A 23,805-nucleotide genomic window follows, 5' to 3' on the forward strand; every position below is an offset into this window, starting at 1 on the left:
AAAATTGATCAGGGGATCTTGGGACTACAGTTATTGTGGATGGAGGGAGAGTCCATGGCTGGGCTTTTTTCACTATGGTTTTATCTGCAAGATGCAGAGTTCACATAGCGGCAGTTAAAGCTTCTTCTCCCTCTCTTTCATTTTCGCTCTCACTTTCCGGCTCTGTGTTATTCACCGGATTCGCTGTATTTTTCTCGGCAGGAAGGGGGGGGACGGGGGGCGATGGAGTCACCCCTTCTGCTGCTGCGCCTCTAGGAGCCGCCGCTGCACTGCTAGGTGGGGGGGGGCCCTCATCGCGCAGCAAAATATTTAATGGTGGAGGAGGAGGAGGTGGGCGGGGGCATGATTTTTGCCCATGAGGGGTTTCCTGCCTGCTACTGCCGACACTGAGACATCGGCTTCATTTGCCCCTTGGTCACAATCTCTCCCCTTCCTAACATTTTCTCGTTTCTCATCTTTCTTTTGCTCATCATGCGCCTCACATTCTGCTTTCCATTCCTTCAGGATGTGGTTGCCAACTCACATGCCTGTTTTTGTCCTTTAGAGACCTCATCCCATATTTTCAAGCCTACTCCTTGCCATGCACTCACACTGAATGCAGTCACTGTTGTGGCTTCAAAGCCTTGCATCTTACTCCATATCAAAATCTTTTTCAGGTTTTGTTCTGTGGTTTTAACCCCTTTTCTTTTTAATAAGGCTTTCCAGGTAGACAAAATCGTCTCCTCTTCTTTTGTTAATTGCTGCCCCATAATTGCAGTCCCATTCCCGGTGGCTCATCTTTTTAGGTGTCGAAGTTCAGGTCCGGACCAAGCAGATTCCCTCTGCTCTCAGCTTCACCGGGCTCCATCTCCACAGCTCTTCCTGCCGCTGCTATATTTCTCCACAGCTCTGCCCGCCGCAGAATGCGTTGCCTTTAAATGATCACTTCACCCAATCACATCGGGGTCATCACCATTTGTCGCAGTAGAGACGGACACGACTGTGGTGGTTTGACCTTGGCTAAATGCCAGGTACCCATCAAGTCGCTCTATCACTTCCCTCCCTTCCCCTTCTTTCCTCAACAGGGCAAAGAGGGGAAAGAAAATAAGATAGGAAAAAAAACCCCAACCCTTGTGGGTAAAACAACAGCAGTTTTAATATAAGCAAAGCAAAGCAAAGGTCCATGCATGGAAGCAAAAAAAAAGAAAACAGATTTATTCTCTACTTCCCATGAACAGGCGATGTCGGGTCTTCTCAGGAAGCAGGGCTCCAATACGCATAGGGGTTGCCTTGGAGGACCAAGGGTGACCCCACCCCCTTCCTCCTTTCTCCCCGCTTTATACTGAGCAGACGTCAGATGGTCTGGAATATCCCTTTGGTCAGTTCGGGTCAGCTGTCCTGGTTGTGTCCCCTCCCAAGATCTTGCCCACCCCGTCCCACTGTGGGGGGGAAAATGTCAGAAAGAGCCTTGGTGCTGTGTAAGCACCACTCAGCAGTAGCCACACCACCAGTGTGCTATCAACACCCTGCCAGCTCCCAACATAAAACACAGCACCATGAGGGCTGCTACAGGGGAAAACCAATTCCGGCTCAGCCAGACCCAGTACCAATGGATGAAATCCTTATAGCAGCAGAAACACAGGAGATCATGGAAAACCCTCTTGGTTTAACCAAAGACTCACTATCTCAAATGGGGTTGCAAATAGCACCTGAAAAGGTACAGAGATCATCACCGTGGCAGTACCTGGGGTGGAGAATTTGTGAACAGACCATTGTCCCCCAACACCTTAAACTTAAAACTGATGTTAAGACTTTAAATGATTTACAGAAACTGTTAGGAGCCATAAACTGGACACAGCTGTTGTTGGGCCTAACTAAGGATGATCTGCATAGCTCGTTTGATATTTTGTGAGGAGATCCTTCACTGACATCACCCAGAGTACTTTCAGAGAAAACGAAACGAGAACTCCACTGTGTAGCTCATGCCATCTCAGAAACACAGCAAGCACAGCTTTCACATGCATTTTTCCACCAAAATATCAGGGCAATACAAAACCAGTTTTCTTTATCAAGGCCTCAGGCTGAAGACATCATTGTAACTTGCCCTGAATGCCAGAAGGACTCTCTCTCTCTTCAACAGCTAGTGGTGTCAATCCTCGGGGACTCACTCCTCAGAATTATGGCAATCTGACGTCAGTCCCTTTGCTTCATTTGGATCATTAAAATAGGTGCGGTCAATATTGCGTCACTTCTCGTCGCAGATACCAGATCAACAAGAAGTCCAGGGCAAGGCTCAACTGTTAACAAAAACCTAGAAAGTGCTACTTTGGAAGTACCACATCCTTTAATAACCTGGGGAAGAGGTTATGCTTCTGTTTTCACAGGTCACACTCCGCGGTGGCTACCAGCAAGCTGTGTACAACCACACCTGAGGCGTGAGAGGCAGCTCTTGGCGAACACTCAGGAGCCGGCTGTGGGTGCTGTGAATACCCCTGTGCCAACAGTTCACGATCTCTTCAACTGACCATTTAAGCAGAATGGATGGGTAATGCTTGCTACTGCAATAGGACAAAATACACTATCTCTGTCCTTAATCACACTGCAGTTGCCAACACTTCTAAGAGAAAATGCTGACAGTAATTGCAACTCCTTAATGACATATATAGGCTTACTAGTCACTAGTGAAAGATGTAGCTTAGACAAAATGTAGTTATTAATAAGGATGAAATGCTATAAGAATGTGTGTATTCAACTTTCTTTGTTTAGCAATATTAAGAATTAGGAACTCAAGTGTTTAACCTTATTAGAAACTCCCTTGGTTTTCCCCCTTGAGTGGTGGCCAGGCTCTGGGTGGAACCCAACAGGAGGATGAGATCAGATGTTTCTGCTCAAAGAAAATTGCCAGTTATTTTGGCCTGTTGATTTGGAGGCTGGACCTGCTTGCGGCAATGTTGGATGCCTCACCTACGGATGGACGCATTGCGTAGAATTTCCGGTTTGTGAGGAAGGGTACTCTAAATTCTCGCTGCATCCAGGGTTCCCCAGCAATTATGGATCTGGATGTTAGTACCCCATTAAGTAAGTGTGCTATTCCCTGTTTTCCTTACTGTTTATTTTTGTGGTATTTAGTCATATCCCTTAGTTATGGGTACTGAAATTAGCTTACTCTTTTTTACCTAGTAACTGTAACTGCTGTATTGTTTCTAGCCTTCTGTGAAACTATTTTAAGTATGCTGTGTTTTTGGAAGTTTGCCTAACCCTTAATTGCTAAAGTCTCGAAATAAGCCTTGCAGGTGCAGCTGTAAAACAAAGAAAGGGGAGATGTGGGAGGCATTGGCCTGTCAGCCTTGCACAGCCTCTAAGAAACAGCAAGGGTTTGATGAAGAACAGGCCTCAGAAGATAGATAAGGAACTGCTGAGTTGTGCCAACGTGGCAGGCAAAAACAGCGGACAGCTGCAACACTGAACTGTGAAAAAGTACTAAGCTGTGAGAAGTTACCATTGCGGTAGGGCGGAATGCGCCAGGGAATATGGGAAATTATTTCAATTGACCCGTGAAACTGATAATGGACCAGCCTATACGTCTCGAAAATTTGCTCCTTTTAGTCAACTCTGTGTCACATCACAGGTATACCACATTCCCCCACGGGGCAAGCCATAGTGGAGAGAGCGCATCAAAACTTTAAAAGCGCTTTTGCAAAAACAAAAAGGGGGAGAGGTCTTGGCTGCTGCAGAACCACTTGCAAAAGCGGTGTATGTGTTAAATTACTTAAGGCTCACAGGTGATAGGGAGGAACCATCAGTTGTAATACATAGTATGGGTCTGAAATCTGATATAAGCCAGTGTGGAGATGGTGCTTTTGCTCAGTACAAAGATGTTACTATAGGAGAGTGGAAAGGACCTGTGGAACTAAAAATGACGGGTCGAGGCTATGCCTGCGTTATTACCGACACCGGCACTAGATGGGTTCCGAGTCGATGGGTGCAACTCTGGAAAAAGGAAGTTAAGAAAGATGAAACAGAAACCGAATGAGATATTAACTTGGAGCAAGGGTTATGTTTGTGTTTTCACAGATGCTGGCTCTCGCTGGGTTCCTGCTCGGTGTGTTCAGCCTGTATTGGAACCTGCCTCAGGGTGAAGGATGGGTGGTCTCACAACCAAATACCACCGCAAGCCCTGAAAAGCCATTCTCTACATGCTTGGTAGAAATACCTGTGGATACATGGCCGAACCCACTGCAGTTTTGGCTTAGCAAACAAACTAATGCTACTTCTTTGGCTTTAAGTGGTCTTTTAACTGATGCTGATCGTGTTAGACATGCTACGTTATAAAATAGAGCTGCGATTGACTTTTGCTTCTAGCGCAAGGACATGGTTGTGCTGAATTTGGAGGAATGTGCTGTATGAATCTATCCGATCATTCAGAATCTATTTTTAAAAGCATTCAGCAATTGAAAGATGGAGTCAAACGCTTAACAGAAGATGATGGCTTGGACTGACTGACAAGGATGTTTAAAGGTTGGGGATTATCTGGTTAGTTGATATAATTAGTCAGAACTGTCGGAGTAGTCCTTTTGATTGTAGTGACTGTGCTCTTAATGTTGCCTTGCCTTATCGGCCTTCTGCAAAGGGCCCTGCAGAGGACTGTCGGTGCAATGTTTTTAGCACAGGAACACAGGGGGGTCTGGATCGCTCAAAAACAAAAAGGGGGATTTGTGGCATCGCTGGAGAACAACGGGCATGTTGTGAGCGATCCAGACCAAGGGGCCTCACTGTAACAGCAAGCTGCAGCTGTGTTCAAGGACATAAACAAGGCCGAGATGGCCTGAGAAACTGCATTCCTGCCCAAGAGATAAAGATGTTGGAATGTCGAAAACAGGGGGTCTACCTGGGGGGAGAGCAGCACATGGAAACCACACTGGGACCAATCATAGAGGGCAGAAAGGCGCGTGAACAGGTAGCTTTAGCCTATTAGCAATACGATAGCGGCGCGTGAAGCCTGTGATAGAGTATAAATTGCTGTGTAGCCTTTAATAAAGTGGCATTAACTTGATCAAATTCGTCGTCTAAGATGTGTCCGAGACTTCCACGTCGGCAGGTGTGCAGCATGGAAGGTCACCAACTCACAGTGTGACTTCCAAACAGGGTTGTGATGTCACATACACATCATGGGAGGAGAGGGTCTCTCCTGCTGGCAGGTGTAACAGGGATGGAGCCGAGCATCTGCTTGGCATGGGGGAGGTCCTGGCTTCACTCCCCAGCATCTCCAGAGGTGCTTCCACCCTGACTGCCCAGCCTCAGGCAGGTGTGGGCTGCAGTTCAGGCACTGGTCCTCTCCAGGCCCTGAGGGCCTGTGCTGCCCACCCAGGGCTCATCTGCGAGGGGATGAGGGCAGTGGGAGGGCTGTGTGCGCTGCCTCTGCTGAGCCCCTCTTGGAGGAGAAGAGGGCGGCTGTGCTGGACCTGAGCTCAGGTCACTGCCCTGTGCCACAGACCCCCACCACCCAGGGACAACGCTGACAGCAGAGTGTGCTCCTCTGTGGGGAGAGCTCAGGGAGGGGAAAGATGTCAGCAGCACGCTAGGAATCCTTTCTTGCTGCACTGAGAGATGTGTTGTGAGTGTGCTGGTCCAGCCCAGGTGTCCTTTGGGACCAGGGACACACTGACCTGGTGGCTTCCCAGGGGTGAGGGTCTGAGATTGTCCTTTCTCCAGGCGGACATCCCATACCACATGGGAAACCTCCTCTGTGCCAGCAGGTAGCAGGGTCAGAGCTGGATGAGCCTGGCAGGGCTGTGGGACTCCCAGCTGGAGCAGAGGCATTTCTTACCCCAACCCTGTCTCTAGGTCCTTCTCCTTCCACCATCACCACTGGTTTGAGCAGAGCCTCAGCTCAGGGAACCCAGAGAGGCTGAGGTCAGGCACAGCCCTGCCAAGGGACTGGTAGGGCCGGTGCCCACTTCTTGTTCCTGGGGTGTTTGGTGTCTCCGTCCAACCTGTGTTGGTGGGATCGGAGAGGCACAGGTCTGTCCACAGCCACGCAGAGGCGGCGATAGCCAGGAGATGGTGCCTTGGCTGCTTCCCCAGCAAGACACTGGCAACTAAATTGGGGTGTGAGGCATGGACTTTCACTTCATGGTGCCCAGACCCTGGGCATGGTGAGCCTAAACTCAGAGAAATAAGGCTGGTCTCCCATGGGCTTTCCACAGCTGAGCTCTGCCCAGTGTGGGGCTGCAGTGCTGAGGGCTGGGGTCTCACTGCGACCCCCCTCAGGTAGGTCCTCAGAAGCTGCAGGAGCACCCACAACTCTGGGGCACAGTGACAATTCTGCTTGGCTGCAGAGAATGGAGCCAGCCGTCAGGGCCAGACTGTTCAGGTCCCCAAATGCCATGAAAGAGGTTCCTTCTGCTCAGGGGTGTTGCCCCCTGCAGCATACCCAGGCCTGGGGCTTCTTTCTCCAAGAAGGAAGAGGCAAACCTCTACCAGCTGCCAGAGTAAGGGAGAGATATTATACCTGTGGGAGGGCAGAGTTGGTGGGGAGGTGGCATGGAACAGGCACTGGGCTCTTCTCCCCAGTCCCCACTTGGGGCACCTTGAGTCCATACCACCCATAGGCGTCCACCATCTTGTGTCCAGAAGATAACACTTCCTTCTTGTTCTTTACTTCACTTTTAGACCTTATTTCTCTGAGACACAGGGCTGGAGCTTATCCCAGTGGGAGTTTTGCAGGGGATGGAGGCTGTGTTTGCAATGCCCATGTACGTCACCCATCAGCGTGGGGGTCTTGCCCTGGGAACTCTGGTCTCCCATGGGGGCTGCCAGCAAGAAGGCTTCCGGGTGTGGGGCAGAGGGATGTGTGAACCTCATCTCCCCTCAGCACCCCCCAGGGTCACCCCAGGGGTGGACAAGCTCCCAGCAGGGAATGGGGCAACACTGCAATAGGAGAGGATGTTGCCAACATCTGCCTCCTCCCCGCTTGTGCTCCAGGGCCAGATCCTGCTGTTTGCAAGGCTGCAGAGCTGCAGCTGCTCCCCACAGGGAATCCTGCCACAGACACCCAACGCACATTCCAGCCCGTGGCAGAGAAGCCTGTTGGAGAAGAGCTGGCAGGGTGTGGAGACCCACCAGCGGCAGCAGGGAGGGCAGTTTGTCAGTTTGGGCGCCAGGTCCTGCGCAGGTGTCAAACCCTTCTCCCGGCCTGGCTCCTGCATGAGAGGATTCTCTGCCCATGGGCGCTGGGGCAGGTGAAACCCCAGCTGAGGGAAAGGGACACTGGCTCAGCTCTCAGCAGCACCTGTTTTACTGGAGGGATGCAAAATTTCCACTGCCATGGAAATGTGTCCACATGAGCAGCCGCCTGCATGGGGCCTTCTCCAGGCCAGGAGCTCGTCCAGGAGGAGGAGGATGGGGGCCCAGGGATGCCACAGGTCTGCAAAGCAGCAGGAACAGCCCATGGAGACGGGTCCTGGTAGAGCATGAGGAGAGGGAATCCCAGCCCCATGTGTCCAGAAAATGGCTCTGCACTCTGTGCTGGGGCACTGGGGAGTAGAGCTGCCTCCTACGTACTGGGGGAGATAATCCACAGGCCACGATCCTCCCTGGTCTGGCTGGGATGTTCAGGGACCTGTGGTCACCTTAGGCTCACTTCTATGAGCCAAAAGCCCAGGGCTTCCCCTGACATGGCAGCTCTGTCATGGCCTCTGCACTGTGGGACCAGCGTGGCCGAGGCAGGGCCTGGGGCAAAGAGCAGCTGGAACCCCCAGGTGAGGAGATGGGTGCTCCCACAGGGGTACATCAAGGGACCTACCATAGAGGCATTTTGACTAGAAACTGCCTGTGGCCAGCAGGATGGAAATATTTCTGTCACTAAGATTATTCCCCAGGGTCCATGGGCTCTCGCAGCCCAACAGCCTGACCCTGAGTCTGCTGTCCCTGAGACACAGCCCTTCCCTACCACTGTGTCTTTGTTCTCTGCTCCCCTGACCAGCCTCAGGATGATGCCCTGACACCTGGCAGGCAAGGAGATGCTCTGGGTCAAAGCCCCCAGAGACTTTTAATAAGAACAAATAAGGATGCACAGCATAAAAATGGGAATAAAAATAGAGGAAACTCCAGGTGATTTCTGCTGCCCATAGGTCAAGCGAGTCGGTTCCCCAGTGCTCACGGCTCTCCCAGCTGCACAGACCTCTCCTCCCTCCCAGCTGCACCCAGCTGCAGGGCAGGGATGGGCTCTCCTGGCCTGGGGCTCAGGGACTGTTGTGCACCATGCTACAGTGTCACAGCTGTTGTGTCCTCATGGGGATGTGCCACAGACACTTCTTCGGCATCATCATAGCCCATGCTCCCCGGGGACAGGGACAAGGTGTCTCCTTCAGCTCCAGGGATCTCGGCACTTCTCTGGGAGCATGGGGTGACCCCTGCAAGCAGCAAGGGCGGACATTTCAGTTCACTTCTTGGTGTCTGTACTCCACTATCCTCCCTGCTCCTCACCACATTCAGTTCCTTCTCCCACCTCCAGGCCTTTCAAGGAAACCTCCTGGGGCAGGTTCCCCCTTCCCAGGAGGTTTGGGCCTCAGTACAGTAGTGACTTGGGGGGCTCAAGGGATGTCACCCTAGGAACAGGCAGCGCTGTCTTTCCCTCTCACCTCTGGGTGCATCCCTGGGGCCTGCTCCCTCCTCTGGCATCCTGGGCATTTCCCACTCTCCCTCCCCCGGATCAGAAACCTCTCTGGCATCATCGTAGCCATCTTCTGGGTGATCTCTGGGCAGGACAAGGACATCTGAAAGGAGAGGGAAGCTGGTGACAGAGAGAAGTTACGTCCTGCAGAGCAGAGGACAGGAGGGTGCGCAGGGACACAGGGCCGAGTCACTGGGGTTGGCAGCACCACAGGAGATGCCCATGTCCTCCCCATCTCCAATGGTGACACTCAGTGACTCCTCTGTCCATCATGTGTTTGCAGGGAGATCAACCCCTTCCTGCCTCCATTACCTGGTGCTGATCCCAGACCATCCTCCTCCTCGCTGACCCCAGGGTAGGGCTGCAGCTGGGTCAGGGACTGCTCTGAAGAGGAGCCTGGAGAGAAGCACAGTGGGTGTTATGGAGCAAGCCCCACTGACCTGGCTCATGGTCAGCGCTGCTGGGGAAGAGGGACCCACAGAGCTGGGGCTGCATGGGGAGGAGGGCTGGGAATTCACCCTGCTCCCCCAGGACAAACCCTGTCCCAAAAGTGCTCCAGAGCTGCCCTAGGACAGCCCCTTCCCTCACTCCTCGGGTGTCACATGGGGTGCAGGGGCAGTAATAAAGGGGCTGTCCAGCTGGGACAGTCAGAGCTGACTGGGAGAAAGCTTCTCTCTTGGGCCCAGGACCTGGATGCTCTCCCACAGACCCCACGCTCCAAGCACCAGAGGGAGCATGGACTGGGGGCGTATCAGGGGATCAGCTCTGGGTTGGCGCCAGGGGAAAGGGTCTTGCAGATGTGCCTCCAGGGAGGACCCACACCCACCTGAGTGACCAAACCTGGCCTGCTTCTCCAAAGCTGGGCTGTAACCAATCTCCTCATACACAGCCTCAAGGAAGGACTCCTGAGCTCTCCTGGAGCCTGGGGACAGAAGCAGGGCTGGCACAGGGACAAGCAAAGGGGCAATGGGATCACACTGTGCTCCCCAAAAGCAGTTCCTTGGGCCAGCCCAGGACTGCTCTGAGAGCACAGCCCCACTGTGCTGCCCAGGCACGGCTGCCACATCCCCCGTGAGGGCAACATCGCTGTGGAGATCCTCTGGGGCAGCGTCACCCTTGCATCATCCCTTTGAAGACAGTGCTCATGCCCCTCTGGCCCCTGGATCATGCCCCCCTTATGTCACCCTGGAGCAGCTCCCACATTTCCTCTGCACCTGGAGCTTGCCCTTGTCTGCCCCACGGGTCCATAGTAAGGCCCCTGTCCTGGGGGTGGGCAGGCATGGGCTGAGGGACAGGCTTGGGGCCTGACACCACGGTGATGGACCCTGCTGCCCCGCACTCCTCCTAGCATCTCCCTTGCCCCAGAGCCCTCTCCAGCACTACCTAGACCACTGCCAGTCTTGGCCATCCCCACTCTGCCATATCTCTCCTCGCCCCATCACTAGCTCCCCCCACCTCTGGGCTCTCTCCAGCCCTTGCTGCTGGTGGCCCACGGACAGGCACTCAGTGGGGCAGCACATGTGAAGGTGGCAGCACACATTCTCATCTCCCCACTCTGCCTGTACCTCTCACTGACAACCCTCGCTGACACCCCCCTGCAACACCACACCGTCCTTCCAGGAGGTATCTCCCCCTGGGACCTCTGGGGAAGGACCCACCTCTGCGTGCAGCCCTGGTGCTCAGCACTTGCCCAGCCAAGAGGGCCAGGAGCAGGCAGAGAAGGGCCCCCAGGATGATGCAGATGATGACGGGCACTGAGACTCTTCCGCTGCTGGTCTGACGGCCTCGGGTGGGAACTGCAGGGGAGAGAAAATGGAAGGGGCAGCACCAGGACTGGGAGAGGTGGAGGCAGCACCAGTCCTGACCCCATCACACAAGGCAGCAGAGGCTGGAGGGCCCCAGGAATGAGTGTTGGGGAAGCTTCCACCTTGCTGACGAAATGACAACTCTTCCTTACACCCTCCCACCACCCCAGTGCCTCCTCCAGAGACTTTCACACCCCAGCAAGGAGCCCCTTCCATCCATCTGTGAGTCACAGCCCAGCTCCAAGGATACCCAGCCCCAGAGGGAGGACAACTTACCTGCTTGAGGTGGGGATGTTGCCATCCTGGGTGTAGCTGCAGAGGAGAAAAAAGAGAGCAGGACTGAGACACTGGGTATGCGGGGAGCGGGGAGCCTCCTCCCCAGCACACCATGGAGTGTCTATAGATGTCCCTGACATATCCAACCCAAATAGCCCCTCCTGTAGTTCCTGAAAGAGAGGCCAGGGCAGCACCCAGCACCTCTGCTCTGGGAGGCAGGCAGGAAGGCACAGGCAGACCGGGGATAGCCCTGGGACTGCAGGGCCCCATGGGGAGTGGCCAAAGGACATCCAGTTCAACGAGGCTGCTCCCTGACTGGCACCAGCCTCCTGTACTCTGCAGGAACCATCTTGCTTATGGGAGGTCGGGGCCATGTCAGGACCTCATGGACTGAAGGTCTTCCCCAGCTCCCTGCCAATGCCTGACCAAGGCATCCCAGCCCTGCCACTCACCTGAGCAGCGCACGGCAGCGTCTTCCTTATGCCGGCAAGCACCGCTGTCCCCAGGCCGGGCCCAGCAGTCCTGCAGGGATAACTCCGTCCCCTGGCACTCCACCTGCTCCAGCCAGATGGGGCCCATCCCCATCCCAAACACAGCCTCACGCAGGGCAGACACTGCACGGCCACAGCCCAGCTGCCTGCACGCCACTTCGGCATCCCGTATGTCCCAGGAGTCGTCACACACCGTCCCCCAGGAGCCACGGTGCCAGACCTCCACTCTGCCCGAGCACTCGTCCTCACCGCCCACGGCACGAATCTTCTCCCTGGCTGGAGAAGGCAAAGACCTCCCATGGCACCAGGACAGCAGGCAGAGCCCTGCCAGACACAGAGGGGCAAATCCTTACCTGTGCAGCTCGTGGAGTTGGGGCACGGGGCCAACGGGGCCAGGGGCATTTCTGGGCGTCCCCCTGAAGAAGGAAACACTGTGGTGAAGGGGCTGGTTTGGAGGACCATTCAGGAGAGAGCAGGGCTGAGCTCTGCTTGTGCTTTCCTGTACCATCTTGGTTATGGCAGCAACTGAACTGCAGTCATCCAGGGGACACGCACAGGACTGTGGGGGGACCCCGAGTGCTCAGCCCCAAGAGCTCCCTGGTTCACAGCGCAGCAGTAGCTTGTCTATGGAGGGGAGGCTCTTCTGAAACCTCTCTAGTCTCTTCTGAGACCTCACCTGGAGATGCCTCTGCCTCCCCCAGGCGCTGCTGGCAACCTGGGTTGCAACTGCTGCTGGACATGTGTGGTTGTGGTCATGTTTGTGCCACTGGCAGCAGAAGGGTCTGACATGGAAAGGAAAAGCCCCTCCAAGCTCTTTATCTGTGCTTGGCTATGGCCAGCAGGGAGCAGGATCTGAGGTGACATGAGTACCCGGGAGGATCAGAGTTACCGTTACAGGTGATGTTGGTCTCCTCTCGCAGGTCTTGGCATGACTGTGGGTTCCAGGGAGTGGAGGGACACTGCCAGAAGGAGCTGTTTCTCTCCCCACACTGCACGCGATCCAGCCAGGCAGGGCCAGACTCCCTACCAGAGGGCTGGCGTCTTTCCAGGGATCCTCCATCCCCACAGCTCAGCTCCTTACACACCAGCATCACCGTGTTGAGAGTCATCGAGTTGGAGCAAACGCTCCCCCATGTCCCGTTGTAGAAAACCTGCAGGCGTCCAGAGCAGCCGTCACTGTTCTCCAGCCTCAGGTCCATGAACTCTGGGAGGAAAAGACCCCAAAGGGGGAACAGGCTGCCCTGGGGTTGTGGGAGCTAGGACACCTCTGCATCCCCAGGCCCTCAGCTGGGCAGGGCCAACACGTCCCCTTTGCACCCAGGGTCAGAGAGAAGTCCCTGATGGACAGACACCCCTGCCCTTCCCACTAACCCTTGGGGATGGCTGAGCTCCCCAGGACCCCCAGTGGGACTGAGGGTGCCCATGTATGCGTGTCCACAGGATGTGCTCGGGCAGGAGCTCAGGGGCAGCCAGGGACAGCCTCAGCCATACCCGGCTCTCCCCACGTCCTGGCCTCCCCAGGAACCAGGCTCCCACCACAACTCCTGGCACAGACCTGAGCAGATGACTCCCGCATCCTCTTTGTGCCCGCAGTTGTGCTGCCCCCAGGGCCCAGCTGGGCAGTCCCAGAGAGCAGCTTCTGTCCCAGAACAGTTCACACCATCCAGCCAGATCTGCCCGGAGCCTTCCCCGAACCGAGCAGAGCCGGCTGCCTCCACTGCCCCTCCGCAGCCCAGCTGGTGGCAGACGACGGCAGCATCAGACAGGTCCCAGCCATCGTCGCAGACAGTCCCCCACATACCCTGGTAGTAGATCTCCACTCTCCCTGCGCAGCGCCCGGCCCCGTTCACCAGCCGGAGCCACCGACTCCCTGCAGTGGGTACAAACCCCAGTTGCTGCCAGGGACTGTCTGCCTGCACAGACCATCACCTGGGGAGCCTGCACACTGCCACTCACCCCCACAAATGACTCCCACGTCCTCCACAACCACTGCCGCCAGCGTGGTCTCAGGCAGGGAGGTGTTGCAGAGGCTCAGGTTGGCCTCATGCCCTGCGCACCGCACCCCTCGCAGCCCCACGGGGCCCATGCCTCGCTCAGGCTTTGGGGGGTTGTAGGCTGTCCCGGCCTCCCCACACCGCAGCTGCCGGCACACCACGCTGGCCTCCTGCACGTCCCACTGGTCATCCAGGACTCTGCCCCATGCCCCATCCTGGAAGATCTCCACTCGTCCATCGCAGCGGCTCCCTCCGCCCACCAGCCGCAGGGATCCAAAGCTGACTGAGCCTGGGGAGAGCAGAGATGCCACAGCCATGGGTGGCACCGGGAGCATGGCACCCTTCAGGGAGGGGGGCAAGGGGGGATTTCCCCACCAAACTGGACAAGATTGAGCCTTGTGCTGAGGAGAAGTTAGGGTAAAGCCCGGGCCCTCTCTGCAGCTCACACCCAGGTCTGCTGCTGCTGGGGGCACCCAGGCAGCTCCTGCTGGGTGGTGGGATGAGGCTCTGTGGGGATGGGATGTGGGTGTCTGCAGCCAGAGGGATGGGACAGAGCCCTGCAGCCCTGTCTCAAGCTACTTGCACAGTACGAGAACAGAGGAGCCCAGGCCTGGCGGTGGCACTGGTGCCTAAGCCACTGCCCTAGGGACAGATGCCTGCCTCCGTTCAGTCCTCAGCTGTCCCAAAGTGGAGCGCTCACTCTGAGCAGGGAAAAACCTCCAGATGGCTCCTGGGGAAGGCAGGGTTTCTCCAGGGAGAAAGTCAGCCTGGTATGGCCACGGGAGCTCTGCCCTGGGTGGCCATGTTGTACACAAATGACAAATGGATTGAATGCACATTCTTCTGGCACTCACCTGAGCAAATGACAGCAGCAGTGTTCCCTTGGGAGCACAGTGAGGCCCCCGGGGTGGTCACTGGGCACTGCTGCAGGTGGGCTTCAGTCCCGTCACAGTGGAATGAGTCTCTCCAGACAGGGCCAGTCTCTCTCCCAAAATGCTCTCCTCCAGGAATGGACTCAGCAAACCCGCAGTTGAGTTGCCGACAGAGAACGTGGGCATCCGAGAGATCCCAGCGGGACGCACAGAGGGTCCCCCACGTCCCCAGCACCTGGACCTCCACCCTCCCTGCACACACTGTGCTGCCATTCACCAGCCTGAACCCTGTGTACTCTGGGGAGAGAGGAGGAGGAATGAGGGTGGATTGGTGCTCTTGTACCCTCTGTAGCTGGCAGAGAGGCCAGAGGGACAACATGCCCTTGTTTTCCTCCTGCATTATTTTCATGCTGCAGACAACCCCATCCACCCCTCCTGCCCTCACCCCCGGCCCAGCACGGCCCTTGCTCTGTTACCCAGTCCCCACCACAGCCCCAGTGTTCAACACCCCTCCCTGTGTCCTTACGTGTGCAGGTGACAACAGCGCTGTTTGCGTGGGTGCAGGGCTGGTCCTTGGGCGACCCCTTGGGGCAGGAGGCGAGGAGGGATTCATTCCCCACACACTGCAGCTCTCCATCCCAGATGGGACCCACCCCTTCTCCAAAGGGACTTCCTCCAGGGACAGGCAGGGCTGCGCCGCACTGCAACTCCCTGCAGAGCACGTCAGCAGCTTTGGGACCAAAGTGGGAAGCGCAGACAGTTTTCCACTGGCCCCCATCATGGATCTGCACACGTCCTGAGCAGCGGCTCCTCCCTTCCACCAGACGGACAAATCCTGCAAAAAACCCAAAACAGTTGGGAGTTCCCAGAGCCCTCTGGCAGTTACATGCCCACATCCCACATCACCTCTGAGCAAGCTGTGACCAATTCACCCATTGCACATCCCAGAGGAAGCTGCTGGGGGAGTGTTGGTGACACAAACACATCCAGGCTCCCTTGCACCCCTTCGCTACACCGTCACAGCACATTCCGGGTTTTGGCCAGGATAGATTTATATTCCCTTGGGCTGAGAGGGAGAACAGCTAGAGGGCTGGATCCCGATCAATCATTGGAGTATTTCATACCATGTGACGTCACGCTCAGGGTATATAGGCGGATGAGGGCTCTCTCTAGTGCGCTCTATGCGGTTTTGCGGGATTTTCTGGTGCAGTCAGATTACTGCTGGGGGGTGGGCTGCATACCTATCGCCGTGCTCGGTAAGCCACTGCTGCATTTTACACGTCTTTGGACTCACTACTATTACTGATGTTTTCTTGTTACTTTTAGTAAATCTTTTTTTTTATTCAACCTACGAATTTTCTTCTTTTTGTGTCTCCACTATTTCACCGGGGAGAGGGGAGGGGGAGGTGAAAGTCTGGCCACGTAGTGATTGCTTGCCAGCTGAGTTCAAAGCACAACAGGCACTCAAGCTTATGTGTCTGTGACAGACCCACAGCACACCGTGCAAACCATGTGGGTGCCTTTGGGACCAAAGTTTAAGTCACAGACAGTTTTCCAAAGGTCCTCCTCATGGATCACTATACGTCCTCAGGAGGGGCTGTCCCCTTAGAGCAGCTGGAGAGATTCTGGAGCAACCAAAGACCCCTGAGAGTTCCCACAGCCCTCTGGCAATACCCTGACTGATCTCCAAGGTGGCCACAGGCAAAAAGCCCTACGACATCCCCAGCTGCTCTCAGGGGGTGCTGATGGCAAAAACACATCAGCCCCAGCCTGCTGCTCCTCGGAAATCGGCACAGAACTTCTGGGCTTGCTTCTCTACCAACAGCCACAGCCACAGGAATCTCTCAGAGAAACTGCTGCTGCCCCAGAGAACTTGGGCTACCCAGTACTGGTCCCTGGGCACTGTCACACCCAAAGCTCTTGGGGTTGAGGGAAAAGGGCACAGGCACTGTTGGGTGGTGCAGCTTCCTCTGTCCCACTGAGCTCAGGGTCAGGCGTGAGGAACCTCTTGGTGGCACGAGAAGCCCACCTTGTTTCCACAGGGGTCTTGAGCTGTTGGGGCACTGCTGGGATATAGAACGTGTCACAGGGCAAAAGTACAGTGAGGATGTACTGCTCAGGTGCCCACCCAGGAAAGAGGTTCTCAGCCTCAGCCAGAGTGCACTGCTGGGCATGCATGTCCCTGCCCATGGCTGGGCAGAAGGCAGGAGAGTGGACGGAAGAGCAGCCCTGGGCTTACACGAGCTCCCGGTGCAAGGGCAGGCACAGAGCAGAGACAGTAAGTGCTGACAAATCCCCCGTGGCACCGAGCAGCCAGGGGTTGGGGCAGGCAGGAGAGGCTGGGCAGCAGGTCAGCACTGCCTGGACGGGGCCATGTCCCCATGCTCAGGCTCTCATGGGGTGACCTGGGAGAGGAACGAGGTGCCACGTGCCACCCTGCTCTTCTGCCCAAGCCCAGTGCTTCTCCTCTACAAGCAACCCCTTTGATTCAGTCAAGGGACACGTGTCTACTTGGAGGCACAACCCAACAGCAGCTATCCATCTCATGCCCTTGGCCAGGACTGTGGGTGGCCACATGAGTCACTTGCGGTGCCTCTGGCATGGGGGCACCTTGCCCTCAGCACCGATAGACAGGTCCTGGGTGAACAGGAGGAGAAAGATGGGAATCAACAGACAGTACAGGGCAGAGATGGAGGGTTCATCTGCGCAACTCAGGGGCCAGGCACGGTAAGGGCAACCCTGGGCAGGTTCCTACTGGCCTTTCCCCAGGGACTGGGGACACCAGTAATGACAGTGCCAGCTCAGCAGTGTGACCAGCCACATTGGGCAATGCTCTGGTGCCTGACGGTTGATCCCTGAGGGCACAGCCAGGTTCCTTCCACAATCCCAACCCCAGAGATGGAGAATAGCTTGTCCCCTTACCTGAACACATCACTCCAGCGTCCTCATCATGATCACAGTCATTTTCACCCCATCCGCTGTGTGTGCAGTCAGACAGGGCAGATTCGGTGCCTTTACAGCCAACATCATCCATCCAAATGGGGCCAGATCCTATCCCAAAGTGTCCATACTTAGGAGCTCGAACAGCAGACCCACAGCCCAGCTGCTTACAAACCACTGCTGCATCAGTCATGTCCCAATAGTCACCACACACGGTCCCCCACTGGTCTTGTTGTTTCACCTCGACTCTCCCAGCGCAGCGACTGCCGCCATCTGCCAGCCTCACCTCCACAGCACCTTCAAACACCAACATGAACTGGGTCAGGAGAGCACCAAGCCCCAGCACTGTCGCTCTCAAGGAACTCCCTGCCAGGGTAGAGTCAGAGGTACCAGGGTGGGAGCCCACTCTTCTCCAGGCTGTCCCCAGGGCACTTCAGGGGACCCTTCTATCCTCATGGGCTGTGCAATGCTGTGGGTTCCCAGATGTAAACTTGCTCAGTCATTTGCCATCCCACCACACAAGGCATCTTTTCACAGCCCAATGGCTACCGCCCTCTTGCCCATGGCCACCCACACACTGCCCAGCCTTGCACTCGGCACCTTCTCCTCCCCAGCACCCCCTGAACAGCCCCATGTGCCCAGGCCTGCAGCTTCCCATGCAAACTGCCTGCCCCAGCACCATCCAAACCCACCCCCAAGCCCAGGGCTTTCCTTGTCCCCACTGAGAGGATCCAGAATGTCCCCGCACCCACATCCCCTCCTCACCCCTGGTGTCAGCCCTTTCCCTGCACTGGGCCAGACCCCCAGGCAAGATGTCCCCCTACAATAGATGCTCCGGTCCCCTTCCCTCGGTGGGGTACAAACTGTCCCTGTGGGGTCAGGGATCCCTAGAACAAGGGGGCAGGGAACAGCACACAAACCCTTCAGGGTACCCGAGAGATTGGCAGTGCCCTGTAGGGATCTCTGAGTGCTTCCATCACCCACTAGTCCACCACCAGCTCCAGAGGCTCACTGCTAGGGAACAGGGGGTCCCAAAAAGGTACCCCAGCACAGGGTGTCTCTGATTGCAGCCATGCACAGGCTGCCCTAAACAGCAGCAGCTGGAGAAGGAGATGATACTCTCTCCCACCCAGGTGGGCACAGGGTCCAGGGACTTGAGCACCTTCTGCCCCTCCTCTCAGTGGCACCTGCAAAGAATCCCCATTCCCTGATAGATCCCAATGACCACGCTGGTACCTGTTGGCCCTGTGCTGTGGGACAAGGGAGATGGCACTTACCCCTGCACAGCTGTACCCAGAGGAGCAGCCACAGCATCTGAGGGGAAAGGACTCCCTCTGTGCCCATCCTGAGCCTCCTGCCCTGTCCGCACATCCCTGCTGTGCCACACTCCCTGCCACAGCTCCTGGGAACTCATGGGGACAATGACGACGGGAGGGCAATATATCTCTGCTGATGCCAGCCCAGCTACAGGAAGAGCCAATCAAAGCAGCAGCCCCTTTTTAGACATTATCGGGACCTATCTCCCCTCCGACACAGCCCAGCCCTCCAATGAACTTCTCCAGTGCCATTCATGACCATATATGAGGGATGGCTCCGCTGCAGGTGTCACGTCACTGTGGCGGTGGGGTGTCACAGGACAGGGTCAGTTGTAGTGGGAGAAATGGGTTTTTCATGCCTTGAACCCTGCTGTGTGGACCAGGAGCACTGAGCATCTCCTATACTGGGCACAACCAAGAGCCCAACATGCGAGTGTCCAGCCATCCCCATGCCATGGGAACAACAGGGCTGGGACTGCACCGGGGGATGTGTCAGGAAGGGAACAGCCCCTGCCCCTGCTTCAGACCCTTTGTGCTGAGAGCATCAGCTGGGAAGGGGCCTTATCCCAGGCCAGAGCCCCATCCCAGGAGCGCTGACTCACCCGTCCCTCCCTGGAGAGCCCCACGGAAGGTCCCTTCCAATGAGATGGAGCTGGAGCTGGGACATGTCCCTGTCCTGGCAGCAGACACACAGCTCAGACATATCCCTGACTCTCAGCATGTCATTGAGGGGCCGTTATTCCCCACGGGTGGCTCGGGAGCTGCAGCCTGCAGGTGCACAAACCACAGCCCACGTGACCTCGCAGCGCTCCCTGTGCTCCCCCCTGCAGAGCCCGGGCAGGAAGTCTGTGGTTTCCTCCTGGCACCAAGCCCAGGCACATCCCTGTGGTACCCTCAAACTCCCCCTACCCCAACAGCTCCAGCCAGGGCTGCAGGGGCTGCTCCTTCAGCCTTGCAGACACGGGGCCGGGCAGCTCCTGGCCACCACAATGCCCCTCTGATGCACACGGCTGCTCTGCACTGAGCCCCATGGCCACAGGGTGCCATCGGTGACGTGACTTCACACCCTCCTATGGCCACCACTGTTTGCTCATGAGTTACACTGACAGTGACCTCACACCCTCCTGCTGCCACTGCTTGTGTGCACGAGTCACACTGTCACACGTGTGTGTGGTGTATGGACTTCTGCTGGCAATGGTTCTTCCAAAAAGCCATATTTGGACACGGTCTAAAGATCATTTCGGTGACATCAGAAGCACCTACACAAGCTATGGGCCAGATCCTGCCCTATCAGCTGCTCAGGCACCAGTGACATCACAAGCTCACACACAGCCATGGGCATGCTCCTGCCCTATCTGCTACTCAGACACAGGTGATGTCATAGCATCTACCTCTGATATTGTCCTGCTGCTGGCCTATCGGCTGTTCAGACACCAATGACCTCAAACCCACCGACACAAACTACGGGCCTGCTCCTGCCCTATCAGCTGCTCAGGCAGCAGGGACATTATAAGCACCTACACATGCCGTGGGCCTACTCCAGGCCTATGAGCTACTCAGGCGTGAGTGACCTCATCAGCACAGACACAAGCCATGGGCCTGCTCCTGCCCTATCAGCTACTCAGGCAACAGTGACCTCAAAACAACCTACATGTACTTGTCATGGTTTAACCCCAGCCAGCAGCTCAGCCCCACACAGTCCCTCGCTCACTATTTCGCTAAATACAAAGTTAATTCTACACCAGCCAAAACCAGTACAATGTCAGATGCCTGCTCCTGCCCTGTCAGCTACTCAGGCACCAGTGACCTCACAAGTGCATATACACCTCTTGCCATGTTCTCGCTGTTGACATATTCGGCCTCTGGTGACCTCACATGCACCTGTAGAGGCCATGCACCTGGTCCTGGCCAATCAGCTATTCAGCCAAGAGTGACATCACAAGTACATACCCAATGCATTTGGCTCCCTCTTGCCTATCAGCTACCTTGGACATCAGTGACCTGACCACCACACATCCCTCCACTTGTTATCTGCTCGCCTATGAGATAAGAAGGCACAAGTGACCTCACAAGCTCTGACACAAGTCATGTGCATGCACTCGGTCTATCAGCTACTCAGGCACCAGCAATCTCACAAGCACTTACACAAGCCATGTACCAGCTCCCAGCCTGTGATCTACTAAGGCACCAGTGGCCTCACAAGCACATACCAACCTAGTTGCTCTGTGCTTGTGTGCTGGGTAACTCTGTGTGGCAGCCCCCACCCAGTCACTTGCTCACTCCCCAGCAGCGGGATTATGGTGGGAAGTGGAAGGAGAAAAGTGAGGGAAACAATCTCATGGGCTGAGATAAAAACAGTTGAGTAAGCAGAGCAGCAATGACTCAGAGCAGGAGATTGATCCCCGGCCAGACTCTGAGCAAAGGATACTTTGAAGAACACCCTCCACTCCCCCAGTTTTATTGCTGTTCGTGACGTCATATGGTGTGGTGTATTGATTTGGTCACTTGGGGGTCAGCTGTCCTGGTTTTGTCCCCTCCCAGACCCTTGCTACCACCAGCCTCCTGCTTGTCAGGGCAGAGGGAGAAATAGTGAAGACCTTGACACTGTGCAAGCACTGCTCAGCAACAGCTACAGTGTTGGGGTGTTATCAAAGCTGTTTTGGCCACCATGGCAAAGCACAGCACCATAGGGGCTGCTGAGAAGAAAATTAACTCCATCCCAGCCAGACCCAGTGCAATCCCCACTCCTTATTCCATACCATGTGCATCCTGCTCAGCTCCTACCGTATTCAATACATTTACATCCACCACCACCACCCCCTTCCCCATCCCTTGACATGACACATGCACAGCACACTGGGTTTGGCTGGTGTGGCTCAAGCAGACTTGGACAAGTCCCAGCACACCCTTGACTTCTCCCCTCACTCAGTCAGCCAGAGCCTTTGGAAACATTCAGTCAGGTTATCAACCTAAAGACAAGAAAATTTATGTAGCACCAGCCTGCACCCCACAGTGGTCTTACAGGTAGCTGTGACACCCCCCACAGCCATGGGGAAAGGGAGTTCCCCACCAGCACCCTACCCCTCTGTTTGGCACCTCAAAATCCAGTTTGTGGTTCATGGGCTAACTGGTGAGTTCCTCTGGTTCGCGTGGTCTTTTTTGGAATCCCCTCTGGGTCTTTTCTCTATTGTCCCCATGCACATATTCTTCTGAAGTTGGCATTTTGTCCTGGTTTTCCCCATTTGCAGACAGTGTTGCCTGTGCCTTGCAGCACCTAGAAGAGCTCAGAGTCTGCCCCAGTCTACCCTGCCTGGCCGTCCGGCAGGGCTGGGCTGCTGGGGACCTTCCAGTCCAGTTGGCAGGATCGATCTCTTCTTTGGATGTTACAGGGGTGGCGCTGAGAGCCCCTTAGTGGTGTCCTGGGAGGGGCCATAGCCGTGGGGCACGTTCCAGCTTGTCTGTGTCCTCCCCACCTTCTTGAGGTTCCCCCAGCCCAGACATGTCTGGACTTCTGCAGCCTGGTAAAGTAGGGGACCTCGACTCCTACAGTATTCCTATGATACTTTATTGCAATTGATGCTATTCCTCAGAAGAAATGATAAATGGGATGAGGTGGTATATGCTGATATGTTTTTCACCTTAAGAAATCATCCTGAGTGGCAAAAAGAGTGTGGTAGAAATTTGGCCCCTCAGGATCCCCTTGTTTTGGCATTAGAAAAGAATAAAAAGAGGGAACAGGGAAAATTGAAGCGATGTTGTTCAGCATGTAGTATTGGAGAAAGATGTCTAAAAGTGAAGGACTGGGGAGCTGAAGAAAGGATGGAGGATTATGTACTGCCACCTCCTATATTACCTGCAGGATTTCCAGATGAGGAAAATGACGCTGGGGCAGGGCCACTAGTGGAAAGATCAACCCCAATTACTGCCCGAACTCGTAGTAAAACAGGACCAGTTAAAGTCCTCTTTAATATGGGAGACTTGGATGCTTGGAAGGAAGTGGTTAAAGGGTATAGAGATGATCCACTGAAGATTGCCAACAGATTTGAATTAATAATTAAAAATCAAAACCCAGATTGGAAAGATATAGACATAATGTTAGGTGCAATGACTGAAAATGAGAAACAGCTGGTTTTAAAAACTGCCCAAACCCAAGTGCAGGCTCAGATTACAGCTGGAATGCTGGTAGGGGGAGTTGATCAGTATGTTCCCCTGACTGACCCGAATTGGGATCCAAATGATAATATGGATTATCGCATGTTAAAGCGATATCCAGATTGGATAAAATTTGGATTGGAGAATGCAATCCCAAAGGCTATAAATTGGTCAGCACTTTATACTGTAAAGCAGGGGCAAACTGAAACCCCTACAGAATTCTTAGACAAATTACAATTGGCAATGCGTAAATATACTGCCTTAGGCCCCTCATCTGATGTAGGGCAGCAACAATTGGTATCATTGGTTTTGGGCCAATCATCGGAAGATATTAGGAGAAAACTCCAGAAACTAAAAGAGCCTGAAGCGTGGGATTTGGAGAAGTTAATTGAAGAAGCCTGGAGGGTATACAGAAATAGAGAAAACAGTGATAAGAGAAAATTAAATAGAACAATATCCATAACAACAATTGCAGCATTAGAACGAAGTGCGGGCCCTCAGAGACTCCCTGGATGCAGAGGTAAAGGAGGACCTCCTGTGGGAACTCGAAGTTTCCAAACAACACTGAGACCAGATCAGTGTGCTTATTGTGGAGAAAGCGGGCATTGGAAAAAGGACTGTCCGAAACTGAGAAAAGTAAAGCCTGAAGTGATTGCTGAAATGGAATGACAGGGACCTGGGGAATCTACCCGAGCGGATCCACTGGTTAAATTGAAGCTAAAGAATCAGAATGAGGAGATAGAATTTCTTATAGATATGGGTGCCTCATATTCTGTATTAAATCAGGAACTAATACCTGTAGGTCACAATTTTGTAACTGTAATAGGAGCTACTAGCCAGCAAAAGAAGGCTTTCTTTTTACAGCCAATTGAATTTAAGATTGGAAAACAAATGGGAATTCACAAATTACTTTATTTACCAGAATCTCCAAAATCCTTATTGGGACGGGACTTATTAGAGCAATTAGAGGCACAGATAATTTTTGAAAAGGATAAAATAGAACTCAGAGTGAAAATAATCAACTAATTAAAATTTTAAGTTTAGCTATGATTCAAATGGAAAAACAAACTGAGGGTACCCCAGAACTTGGCAAAATATTAGATCAAGTGTATCCAGGAGTATGGGCCTCTGAAACTCCTGGTAAGGCCAAAAATACTATGCCAGTGAAAGTGGAATTAACACCTGGTTCTGGTGCAATTAAAATGAAACAGTATCCTTTAAGATTGGAAGATCGGAGAGGTATAAAAAAACATAATTGGAAGATTCTTAAAATTTGGTTTGAATCAGAATTTAATACCCCAATTTT

The 23,805-nt window shown here is 54.5% G+C and overlaps 1 protein-coding gene and 1 pseudogene across 1 annotated transcript; both read right to left on the bottom strand.

Annotated features, from left to right (window-relative positions):
• Positions 1 to 18,008, bottom strand: part of LOC141937016 (scavenger receptor cysteine-rich type 1 protein M130-like) — a 61,222-nt pseudogene extending 43,214 nt beyond the window's left edge.
• LOC141937044 (antigen WC1.1-like) lies at positions 8,791 to 14,500 on the bottom strand. The gene is made up of 12 exons (XM_074854453.1): positions 14,435 to 14,500; positions 14,074 to 14,143; positions 13,182 to 13,508; positions 12,781 to 13,095; positions 12,115 to 12,429; positions 11,579 to 11,641; positions 11,187 to 11,501; positions 10,735 to 10,770; positions 10,312 to 10,449; positions 9,480 to 9,575; positions 9,192 to 9,393; positions 8,791 to 8,797 (listed from the first exon to the last, which is right to left on the bottom strand). Exons 1-12 carry the CDS (start codon positions 14,498 to 14,500, stop codon positions 8,791 to 8,793), a joined length of 1,950 nt encoding a protein of 649 aa, XP_074710554.1.
• Positions 18,009 to 23,805: the final 5,797 nt, after the last annotated feature.

The sequence above is a fragment of the Strix uralensis genome, chromosome 36 (assembly GCF_047716275.1).
Source record: "Strix uralensis isolate ZFMK-TIS-50842 chromosome 36, bStrUra1, whole genome shotgun sequence".
Taxonomy (NCBI): domain Eukaryota; kingdom Metazoa; phylum Chordata; class Aves; order Strigiformes; family Strigidae; genus Strix; species Strix uralensis.